Below are 13,066 nucleotides of genomic sequence, written 5' to 3'. Positions count from 1 at the left end.
GATGAATATATGCCACCTATTATCAATATTGAGTAAGGTGCTAAACATTGATATCACATATGATCTAATATAAACTTTCAATATAGAAACTAGCCCTACATGATAAAAGTCCACACTTGCAAAATTGGACCAAGTATACTGTTGTGTGCATAATTCACTAAAGTTGCAAAAATAGCCCATTTCCATGAAATTTTTTGTCTTAGCCCTCTGATTGCCATAATAGCCAACTGCCCAGTAGTATTCTATCCAGATCAATGTCCCAACGTGATTATCTGTTGCTAGCACTGTCCAGCTCCATGATTCTATGTTGTATATGCATTTTGTCGTCCACCATTCCCTTATGATCCATATTTGAGATAATGATCTTCCTCTAGTTAAAACATGCTGCTCCATCCACAAACTAATGACTATTCCCTTGTGCCTCATCTAGAGGTGATCCTGCATTTTGTATCATGATGCCATTTTCATGTTTGTGCCTTCCCTAGCTTGCATCCCATTTGAATGAGTACATAGTACTAATACCACCACTTGGGACTTGGGCATAGGTAAGGACATGGTTACCTTATTGATTCCTGCAAAAAAGAGCCTTATGTAATAGCAAAAGTTCCTTAATTTCAAAGGATCTTGCCTTTTTTGGTCCATCTTCATATCATGTTGTTTCCTTGGCCTTCTTTGTGTTGTTTTGTATTGTATTTCACATTTGTTTCTTTATCTCTATTCAGTACCAAGTGTTGCTTCTGTTGTTTTTCTCTTGCCTGGCTCTTTGTATGTGTTTCTGGTATCCAAACTCCTTATCCAACAGTCTTGTCCTGCAGCTTTGTACCAGTTGATACTGGTCCTTTTAACTGTATATGATATCTGTTGCATCTCTATGTCTAGCCTTAGCTGTGATGTTTCCTGTGTGCATGAGGTAATGCCTCCATTTGAGTATTTCCAACCACTGCATAAGCTATTGTGATAGCAGTCCAAGAGTAGCTGCCTCTCACTAAAAAAATGGACCTTAGAGTGTTTGTCCTTGCCTCAATGTCTTTGCCCGACTTTAACTTACTTCCTGTTGGTTGAGTGCAAGGCACTAATACCACCACATGGAGTTTCATTAAAGTACAGATCAAGGACATGCCATATTCACCTGCAAAAAAGAAACCATTGTTGGTAAAAAGAGCTGTTACCATGCTCTCCTCCCTTAGGACTTGAACATGATAGTGAAGTGAATAGCCTCCAGTTCCTCTCCTTTCCTCTCTTCTTCCTTCCCCCCTTCAGTTCCTTGCAACCTTCACCCTTATATATGGACATTGCATTTTATCCTCATTCACCAATATTCTCCATTGTAGATCTAATTGCAAGAAATCATGACATTCTATTGTCCCCTCTTCAAGAGCCTAATTGGCAAGGTGATCTGCTAATTTGTTTCCCTCTCTATATATGTGTGTGATATTTGAGGTAAATCCTTCCAAAAGCTGCTGTATGCACCATGGAGGCTTCCATGTCCTTTCCATATGTTTTTCATCAGCATTGAATCTGTTTGTAGCCATATATGCGTGTAGTTACATGCTCTACAGATTCTTAGGGCCTCCACAATTGCTTCTGCTTCTGTATTTGACCCCTCAGTGATCTCCTTGCCCATTGCATATTTTAAATCCCCCACCTCATCCCTAATACATATACCAATTGAACTTCTCCCAGGATTCCCTTTAGATGCCCCATCTGTGTTAACTTTCAGCCAACCCACCATAGGTAGTTTCCAAATGACTTTCTCATATTTCAACCGAGAGGTATAGTTTTCCATTAGAGTTACCAGATCCTGCCACTTATGAGGAACTTTTAAGCCTGGCTTTCTGACCCGAACTAGATGCCGCAATGCTGTTAAAACCTGGTAGATCACTCTGTTGGTTGACACTGCCTCTCCATATTTTAAGTTGTTCCTTCTCTTCCATAATTCTCATACGATGCATGAAGGCAAAGACTGCATTACTGGCTTCAATCTAGGCACTACCATAGCAGTCCAACACCTTGTAATTGCCTGGTGCATTGACAGACCCTCTATTGAAATTCCTGCCTTTGATAGAAAATACTTCCAAACTATTTTAGATGCAGCTGATGTAAAGAACAGATGCACTAATGATTCCTCTTTTGGTTCAGCATAACACCAACACCTTAAGGGCATAAAATACCCCAATGTTCTCATGAAGTCATCCAAAGGTAGTTTTGCCTTCCATACCTTCCACATGAAAAATGCAATTTTAAATGGCAACCCTTTCACCCAAATCATTTTGTATACTGCTTTTTGATCATCTCTCCTTCTTAGGTATTCCTATGCATACGTCATTGAAAAATGTGCACGAGGTTCAAGCATCCAGTATGGGCTATCAAGCGCATTTTCCATCACTAGAGGTCTTACTTTCTGCACAATGTGGTGTGCAAGTTCTTCAAGTAATATCTCTAATAGCCTTTCAACATTCCAAGCCCAATTTTCCAAGACATCATACACATTGTGCACATTTTCATCAATTCCAAATTTAGGAGGAACAATAAAATATAATGCACCCAGACCTATCCAATTGTCTAACCAAAATATTGATGATCCCATTTTTGGATGCTAGGTGATTTGGTGCTCAATTATGTCCCAACATTCCAACATCTTCCTCCAAATGTGTGACCCTTCCCTACATGGAACTATTACTGCATTTAATTTTTTATAGTACTTCTGAGTCATGAAAGAACTCCACAAACTAGGCCTTGTTCGAAAATTCCACTATAGCTTACAAAATAGTGCCTTTGATACATCATGCAATGATTGAAAACCTATTCCTCCTTCCTCACATGGCATACATAATATAGTCCATGATGCCCAATGCCTGCTAGTACTTCCAACTGCACTACACAAAAAGAATTGAGCGAAGATCTTATGGAGTCTGGTTATTACATAGTTGGGAGAATTCACTGCTGATAGTAGGTGTATGGGCATACTCTGAAGAACATTTGATATCATTACTGCCCTGCCTCCTATTGAAATTAATTTGCCCTTCCATGACTGCATCTTATCAAGTACCTTACTGATGAGACTTTGGTAATATTTCAGCTTTCTTCTTGCACAAAAAATGGACATCCAAGTTATGTGAATGGGAAATCCTGCCTTCCAATTCCAGTCCTTTCTAGCTTTCTGACTACCTCCAAATCTATCAAATGGTGCATATAGATAGCTGATTTATTTTTGTTCACAAGCTGCCCATATGCTGCTTCATAAACATGTAACACTTTCATTACTAGTCTCAAAGGTGTGGCATCAGAAGATGTGAATATATAATGTCATCCTCATAGGCAAGATGATTGATTTTTGGACTCCATTTAGGCAGTCCAGAACCACAGAAATACAAGTTCTGATGCAAAAAGTTCAGCCCTATAGATAGTGCTTCTGCAGCTAGAATAAAAAGTGTAGGTGATAAAGGATCACCCTACTTTATTCCCCTTGATGATTTGAAAAAACCATGAGGCTGACCATTAATGAGCACTGAGTATCAATTTTTTCCAACAATATCAAAGATCAAGCCTATGAACCTTTCACATGATCTCATTTTCCTTAGCACCTTAGTTAGAAATAACCATGATAGCCTGTCGTATGCTTTTGTCATATCCAGTTTAATCACTACATTAGGTCCAGCTTTTGTTCTTAGCCTAATGTCAGTAATTATCTCCTGAGTTAAGAGCACATTTTCAAAAATGCTTCTCCCCTTTATAAATCTTGCTTGTTCCTCTGAAATCAGGTTAGGGAGCAGTCCTACCAGTCTTTCATGAATTGCCCTAGAAAAAATTTTATTGATGAAATTACTAAGGCTAATAGGCCTCATGTATGAGAATGTACTAACCTCCTTTTTCTTTGGCAAGAGCACCAAATTTGTATATGTCACACACTTTGGTAGTTGCTGTCCACTGAAAAATTGCAGTACCATTGTATAGATGTCATCTTCAATGATTTCCCAACATGATTGATAAAAAGCACATGTGAACCCATCTGGACCTCCTACACTCTCACCATTAAGACCAAATACTGCCTTATTTACTTCCTTTTTGTAGGCTGAGATGTCAACTTTGCATTTTGATCCCCATCAATCAAACTAGGCACATGATCAATGATGTGAAAATTAGTAGGAGTCACACTCTCACAGAATTGATCCTTAAAGAAACTAACAGCTGCTTCTGTTATCTGGTCCTCCTCTTCAATCCAATTACCACTGTTGTCTTGTATTCTTTTGAGCTGAAGTCTTTTCCTTCGACCATTAACTTGAGCTTGAAAAAACTTTGTATTCTTGTCACCCTCCTTAAACCATGTCATGCCTGACTTTTGTTTCTGGAATTCCTCTTCCAAAGCAAGGTATCTGATAAGCTCAGCTTGAACTCTCTGCCGTCTTTCCCTGTTTGCCTGCGTAGGATATGCTTCAAACTGCCTCTCATGCACTAAAACCACTTCTTCCATACTAGCAATCTTCTGAAAAATTTCCCCAAAAATTGCTTTACTCCATGTGCACAATACCTTCTTTTAACTTCTTATGTTTGTAGTTAAAGAGAATGAAAGGGATTTGCTTCAAAATTTATCTTCCAATTCTCCCTAACTACTTTAAAAGATGCATGCTTAATCCAGAAGTTAAGAGATCTGAAGGATTTTTTTAATAGGTGCAGATTCTATATCACACTTTAGTAGCATAGGGCAATGATAAGAACCTATTTTGGATAGATGGGTTACTTCCAAACCTGGAAAAGTTTGCTAAAACTCCATATTAGCAAGACATCGATCTAATCTTTTAAATATGCAGTCCTCCTCAGCTCTGCCATTCCACCAAGTAAAAGTGCTCCCTTTAAATCCAAGATCTGATAAGCAACATATATTTATACAATGTCTAAAATCATCCACTTCATTAATATGAACAGGCAGTCCCCCAAACTTTTCCTCATCATCCCAAATTATATTAAAATCTCCCCCCTACAATCCATGGAGTAATCATATCCCTAGCCATTGCACACAAAGAATCCTATAATTCAATCCTCTCAATTGCATCATATTTAGCATAAATCAATGTGAGGATGAGCTCCACATGTGATTCTGTATGAAAAAGCCTGAGAGTAAGTTATTGAACCATGTTATACAATATAGAAACCTCAAAAACTTCATCTATAAAAGCCCAGATCTTGTTTGAAACATTCATCACAGCTTGTGCCAAACCAATTCTTTTTCTGTACCTTTCCATCTTAGTAGCTTGCTGCATTGGTTCCAATATTCCTATAAATTCAAAGTGGTGTTTTCTTAGCATTGTAATAAGCCTCTCAAAAGCTTGCATTGTATTCAATAATCTAACATTCCATATAATAGCATCCATTACTGATTTAGTGATTTAAACAATGTTCTTCTTGTTTGTACTCCACCTGTTGGGGTAGTGGACTGTTCCTTATTTTGCTTTTTTTTTCCTTTGGCTGCAGACATGACTTTCTCTAGATGCCTTGGAGAAAGATCACCTTGCTTGGCTATGTTAAAAAAATTCTGAGTAGTAGATTCTTCATTCATGTCTCTACCTATTTGCTTTGCATCCTCCATCTGATTCCCCACATCTATATCACCTGCTGTATTTATCACCTGTGTATTGTTTGGTGCAGAGACCATAGCTTACTCCCCTTGATTTTTCTGTGCCAGGATCAATGGAACAATGTTCTCAGCTGTGTCCTGCACTTTGGATCCTGCATATGCCTCCTCCTATGATTTAGCTTCAGCTGTTTGATCTTCTTTTGTCCCTTCATGATCAATTGCAGTACTGTCCACTTCTTTATTTATCCCTTCCTGTACCTCATTACCTTTAGAGTTTGGCTGATTCATCATGGTGTTTCCTTGTATAATGGGATCAATCATTACATTAACTTATTTCTGGCCATCAGTGGTGTTTTTTACAATCTTGACAGTACCATTTACACTTTGATCATCATCTTCTCTTTCATCTCCACCTGCCTCTTCCTCACTTTGCATTTCTTCAGGAATGTCTCCCTCCTCTGAATCTTCCTCTGTCTGTTGATTCCATAGCCTTCCTCCTTTCCACTTTACCCTCTCATTGCTCTTAAATTTTTCAAAATCTGCATCAACAATGAATTCATTATCCTTGAATTTTGCTAATTGTCCTTCCACTCTAGTGTCCTGAGATGGGATGTCTTGGAAGGAGGTGTTGGTTGCAACCATATTACCAATAAAAGCCATATTTACCCATTGTGCAGTAGTCTCTTTATTTTGCTGATCAGTAGCCCTTTTCTCTTTACTTCTTGCTTCTTCTCTTTATCTGTGCTTATTAATCTTTACTGGATTGGAATTGCCTGTTGGAAAAACTAGATCAAGGTTTTGTGTTGCTGCATTTGTACCCCTATTACTCCCTTTTTAGGCCTTGTCAGTCCCAGGAGAATTGAGAATAAAAGCTGGAGCTGCTGGATTTAATTCCACAGTTTCCCTAGTATTATGAACTCCTCTTTGTGCATTTCTACCTCCACCAATACTATCTGATTATTCTCATTATCTTCACTATTCTCCACTTCTAAAATAGCAAACTGATTGTTTGTTTGTACCTACTGAGGAACCATAGAATTTTGTTGTTCTACTAGTACAATTTGTTGGCCAGTTTTAGTCACACCTTCAGGCACCTTTTCCTTTGCGTTTCCTCTATTGTCCCTCACTTCTTTGCACTGTGCACCAACATCACCAACTACCTTACCATTTGATAGGATCATCAAAGGAGCTGCTCATTTGCCTTGTTGATTATTGGCTCCCTTTTCTACTGCATTATTAACCTGCTGCTCCACATTCTTATTTGCCATAAATTCTGGATTGATCCTCCAGCATTCTAACATGTCATGTCCTTGCAATTTAGATTCCTTACCATACTTAGGCAAGTAATCATATTTTATAGTAACCCATTCAGTTCTAACATCTCCAGTTGCTTCATTCACAATGTCCATACGAACCTTATTAGGGAGGTCAGATAACAGATCAACAAGCACTTTCACACGAGCACAACTAGGCCTAGTTTTATTCACAGTAGCCAAATCCAGATGAAGTGGCTTTCCTACTGCAGAAGCTAGTGAAAACGGGCATTCTTTGATAAAGTAAGTTGGCAATAGATTAGGGAAAGATATCCAAGCCATTACCTTTGGTGTTTCCTCTCCAACCTTGAATTTTGCATCATATATCAAGGTTCAATTGATATTCCTCTCCAAACTTATTCTTGACATAATACACAACTGTTGATGAAAAATCTATGAAGTCTTGCCATAAGGTCAGTCGTATCAAAATATGTCTATCACGTAAATAGCCAATGTTGCATTCACCTTTAATACCACACTGTATAGGAACAATGCGACGTATTTCATTGAGCTCAGGCCATCCATAGGAAAACTTGCACACCACTGCATACTGGAGACCTTCAATGATATTCATACGATCAACCTCGGCTTCAGTAAACTGCACTAATGGCTGTCTCTGTAGGAATATAGCTCGTCTAAAAAGGATTGGATCAACTGCTGCTGCTCGATCATGCAGTACGTTATTACTGGACGTAGGTTTCACTGCTTTTGCGTAGTCCAAGGGCTGTGGAGTATTGTTTGGAGTCGTGAAAGGTTGGGCAATGCCGGGGGTGGTTGGGGAGGCAGCCCGACCATTGTTGGTGGCTAGCCATCGGCCGGATTGGCCATGGAAGTGCACGAAAGACCTGCGCATGTTTTGGGTTTAGGGTTTAGGGTTTTGCTGTGTATTTTTTTTATAATCCACTAGGCAAGGTGCCTAGGGCTAGTTTTTATATATATCAAAATAAAAAAATAAAACACAGTAGCATGTTGTCTTACAAAGAGTAAGACGATAATGTATGTCTAGTATATACGTCCTATTACAAATTTTGAGCTTATGGTACCCAAAACTGATATTATAATGAATTCTACCAAATTATGAAATGTAAAATCTAAATAATGCATAAAAACAAGCCCATTACACATGTAGCCATTTTCTGAATTTGCACCATTGTGAGCCATGGATATGTATTGCTTGAGTATTGTATATCTCCATTCCTTTGCTGCTCTATATTTCTCATATTTGTAGCATTTGCAGCCTCTTGTTTTTGTCCTCCTATTTGCCAAAGTGTGGTTTCCCAGCTCTATCCAGCAACAAATCATTGTGGTGTTCCTGCATTTTTGCACCCTATTTTCTGGCATATTCCATGTATGAATCTGTTATTTTCTTTCCCAATCGTCACCTTTGCATATCCTTCTTGTTGTAGATGCTGACCTAGACCCTTTAATGCACCTCAAAACCTTCGTATAATTTACTGAAAATCCCTGCATCGTCAATGAAAAACTGGGGAGCATTTGTTGTGTGTCAATTGTGAGGCTTCTCTTCTGTGACTTCCACCTATAGTTAGGTATTATTTCTGTGCCAAACCACTTCTGACATAATGAATACCTACTATGTATTGTTATTTTGTTCCATATCATCTCTTTTGGCCCCTTTTTTTGCTCTCCAAAACCTTGTACCTGACCTCTAACTTCTATCTATGAAAAAAATAAATTTTGCCACATAAGCCATGTATTGCTTCCTTACTCTTGCCTGACTCCCTGTATGTGTTGCTATGCTATCCCCATTTTTGTCCCTCACCCCATAATTTTCACACGCATCCATGATATAGTCCTCCATGTACTGGGCATGTACAAACGGAACCTGCCTACTTTGATGAGCTTTACGTGTGAGTTCCATAGTTGTTTCACCTGGAGATTTGTGTGCCTCTCCTCTTGTATGTCAGAAGTATTTCTATGTGTATGTCTATCCTTCCATGACTCCTCCGTTGCTCCTAGATTTTGATATTTAACACCCCTGCATATTATATTATACCTGGGCAGCAATGTGATTCTCCCGCTTCTATGCTTATGCCTGCTTTCAATTCTCTTTCAATAGAATGAGTACATAGTACTGATACCACCAACTGGAAGTTCCTTAAATAGTAGGGCATAGAGACAGTAGCTTTTCCTGCATAAAAGAACACGATGTTAGTGTAAAAAATCATCAACATACTCTCTTCCATAAGGATTTGAGTATGTTGATATATCATATATGCACCAGTGATCTTTCTCTCCATTGCTCTCTTTTCCCTCCTTAATTCCTTGCCACCCTTACTCGAATGTATGGACATTGCATCTTATTCTCATTCACCAATCTTCTGCCTTGTGAATCTAGCTGCCAAAAGTCATGACACTCCATTGTTCCCTCTTCAAGAGCATAATTGCGAAGATGATCTGCCAATCTATTGCCCTCTCTGAATATATGAGTGATTTTGAAACCAATTCCCTCCTTCATCTGCATAATTTCCTCCACTTGATCAGCTATGCACCATGGTGGTTTCCGTACCCCTTCAACTATGTTTTTTTAGTAGCATTGAATCTGTTTCCAACCAAATGTAATTGTAGTTGTGCATCCTACAGTACCTCAAAGCTTCCACAATTGCAGTTGCTTCTTCTTCTGTGTTTGTGCCTTCCGCTATATACCTTCCCAAATCATAAATCATCTCCCCTCTTTCATCTCTCACACTGAAGCCAATTGCACTTCTCCTCGGATTTCCTCTAGATGCACCATCTGAATTTACTTTGATCCAGCCCTACACTGGATGTTCCCATATCACCTTTTGATATTTCAGCCTTGGAGTGTAATTCCCCATCATGGTTAGCAAATCCTGCCACCTATGAGGAACTTGTAGCCCAGGTTTCCTTGTTTGAACAAGGCATTGCAGTGCAGTGGAAACCTGATATATCACTTTGCTTACTGAAACTTGGTCCCCATATTTTAAAGCATTTCTTCTTTTCCCCAATTACCAAACAATGCAAGAAGGCCGGGCTTGCGTGATTGGTTTAAGCCTAGGAATAACCTGTGCAATCCAGCACATAGTTATAGCATAATACAGTGTCAAACCCTCCAATGCTATGCCTGCTCTAGATAGAAAATACTTCCACACCACAACTGCAGCCTTTGATGTGAAGAACAAATGTACCAAAGATTATTGTTGAGGTTCTGCACAACACCAACATTTAGAAGGCATAAAAATCCCAGCCTACGCATAAAGTCATCTAGAGGTAACTTAGCTTTCCACACCTTCCACATAAAGAATGCTATTTTGAATGGTAGCCCCTTCACCCATATCATTTTGTAAGCTACTCTAGGCTCATCTCTCCTTCTAACATATTCCCAAGTAGACCTTACAGTAAAATGACCTCTAGGCTCTAGCATTCAATATGGTATATCAATGTCAGCTTCCACAACTGGAGGTCTGGTACTTTCTATAATGTGAGTTGCATACTCTTCAGCTAAAATTTCCATCAGCTTCTCTACATTCCATCCACCTTCTGCCATAACATCATACACATTGTGAGTGTTCTCATCTATTCCAAACTCAGGAGGAACAAGAAAGTACAATGCCCCCAAGCCTGTCCAATTATCAAACTAAAAAAGAGAAGATCCCATTTTTGGATGCCACTTAATTTGGTGTTCTATAACTTCTCTTCACTCTAACATCTTCCTCCAAACATGTGAACATTTCTTCCATGGAACAATCACTGCATTAAGTTTTTTACAGTACTTCTGGATCATGAATGAGCTCCAAAGGCTTGGTTTTGTGCGAAAATTCCACCACAACTTACAGAAGAGTGCTCTTGAAACATCATGTAGTGATCTGAAGCCTAGTCCTCCTTCTTCACAAGGCATACATAAGGTATTCCATGATGCCCAATGCCTACTGCTTCCTCCAAGAGAACAGCTCCAAAAGAATTGAGCAAAAAACTTATGAAGCTTTTTTATTACATAACCTGGAGGGTTCACAACAGATAGCAGATGAATTGGCATGCTCTGCAGTACATGAGCAATTAGTACTGCCCTTCCTTCTATTGATAGTAGTTTCCCTTTCCATGACTGTAGCTTGTCAAGAACTTTGGTAATAAGTCCTTCATAGTAGTCCATCCTCCTTCTTGAATAGAAGATAGGGCAGCCAAGATATGAGAAAGGGAAATTCTACCTCCCAATTCCTGTAATCCTCTCTACCTTGCTAACCACTTCCATACTAGTAGAATGGTTCATGTACACATCTGAATTTCCTTTATTTACCTTCTGCCCAGATGCTGCTTCATATGCATTCAACACCTTCATCACCAACTGTAGGGAAGTAGCATCAGAAGAAGAGAAAATGATTGTATCATATACATATGCCAGGTGGTTGATTTTTGGACTCCATTTGGGCATTCCAAATCTACAAAAATATAGGTTCGAGTGTAAAACATTCAGACCCCTCGATAATGCCTCTGCTGCCAATATAAACAATGTAGGTGAGAGTGGATCACCTTGTTTAACCCCCCTTGATGACTTAAAGAAACCATGAGATTATCCATTTACAAGCACAGAGTACCAATTATTCCCAAAAATATTATACAACAAGCCAATGAACCTCTCACTGAACCCCAGCTTCCTCAACATTTTAGTCAGAAATAACCATGGTAGCCTATCATAGGCTTTCATCATATCTACCTTAATCACTACATTTGGTCCAACTTTTGTTCTTAGTCTGATATCTGTTTTTCTTTCTTGAGTTAGTAGCACATTTTCTACAATACTTCTTCCTTTCACAAAGCCTGCTTGTTTCTCAGAAATCAAATTAGGAAGTAACTCAACCAACCTCTCATGAATCACCCTTGAGAAAATTTTGTTGACAAAGTTACTTAAGCTTATAGGCCTCATGTCTGAAAAGCTGACTATTTCATTCTTCTTTGGTAAGAGCACCAAATTTGTATGGGTCACACACTTTGGTAGTTGCCTGCCACAGAAAAATGCCCTGACCATATTAACTATCTCTTCACCAATGATGTCCCAATATGCATGATAAAAAGCTCCTGTAAACCTATCTGGACCACCTGTAGATTCACCATTAAGGCTAAAAACTGTTGCCTTGATCTCTTCTGTAGTTGCCATGCTAGTTAACTTTGCATTCTGCTCCCCATTTACCAAACATGGTACTTGATCAATGATATCAAAAGCTGATGGAACCTCATATTCTGTGAACTGATCCTGAAAGAAGTTGACAGCCTCTTCTGCTATTAGTTGTTCCTCCTCTAATGAGTTGCCCATACTATTTTGAATTATCTTAAACTTCAATATTTTCCTTCTACCATTCACTTGGGCATGAAAGAACTTAGTATTCCTATTACCCTCCTTAAACCATGCCATACCATATTTTTGCTTCCAAAAGGCTTCTTCAATTGCAAGATATCTAATGAGCTGAGCTTGTAGTAAGTGTAACCTTTCCTTATTCTGTTGAGTTGGACTTACTTTAAATTGCCACTCACGTACCAGAACCACTTCTTCCAAGCTTGCAATCCTCTAGAATATATCCCTATAAGTAGATTTACTCCAACTAGACAATGCTTTCTTAAGTTTCTTCAATTTATGATTGAATAGAATGAATGGATCTGCACTAAAATCTGCCTGCCAATTAGCCTTCACTACTGATTTAAAATTCTCATGCTTCACACAGAAATTGAGAAATCTAAAAGGTTTATTAATTGGAGGTGCTTCAATATCACACTTTATAAGCATAGGACAATGATTAGATCCTATCTTAGATAAATGAGTGATTTCTACACCTGGGAATATCTGCTGAAACTCTAAGTTTACAAGACATCGATCTAGCCTCTTGAAAATACAATCTTCCTCTGCCCTGCCATTCCACCATGTAAAAATGCTGCCTTTAAAACCAAGATCTGAGAGGTTACATGTGGTAATGCAATGTCTAAAATCATCAATTTCGTTTAGAGATACTGGTAAACCTCCAAATTTTTCTTCTTCATCCCATATTACATTGAAATCACCCCACAAGCCATGGAATTGTCATGTCTCTAGCCATAGCATACAAAGAGTCCCAAAGTTCTATCCTCTCTATAGTATCACACTTTGCATATACTAAAGTAAGCATTAGCTCTACATGAGTTTCTGTATGAAATAACCTCAGTGTCAACTACTACACCA

At 38.7% G+C, this 13,066-nt stretch overlaps 1 protein-coding gene across 1 annotated transcript; it reads right to left on the bottom strand.

The window, feature by feature from the left end:
* Positions 1–1,939: 1,939 nt before the first annotated feature.
* LOC138870588 (uncharacterized) lies at positions 1,940–2,587 on the bottom strand. Its single transcript, XM_070148409.1, has 2 exons — positions 2,399–2,587; positions 1,940–2,311 (listed from the first exon to the last, which is right to left on the bottom strand). Exons 1-2 carry the CDS (start codon positions 2,585–2,587, stop codon positions 1,940–1,942), a joined length of 561 nt encoding a protein of 186 aa, XP_070004510.1.
* Positions 2,588–13,066: the final 10,479 nt, after the last annotated feature.

Source organism: Nicotiana sylvestris, chromosome 6, assembly GCF_000393655.2.
Source record: "Nicotiana sylvestris chromosome 6, ASM39365v2, whole genome shotgun sequence".
NCBI classification, from domain to species: domain Eukaryota; kingdom Viridiplantae; phylum Streptophyta; class Magnoliopsida; order Solanales; family Solanaceae; genus Nicotiana; species Nicotiana sylvestris.
This window is presented reverse-complemented; position numbering and strand designations above follow the sequence as displayed.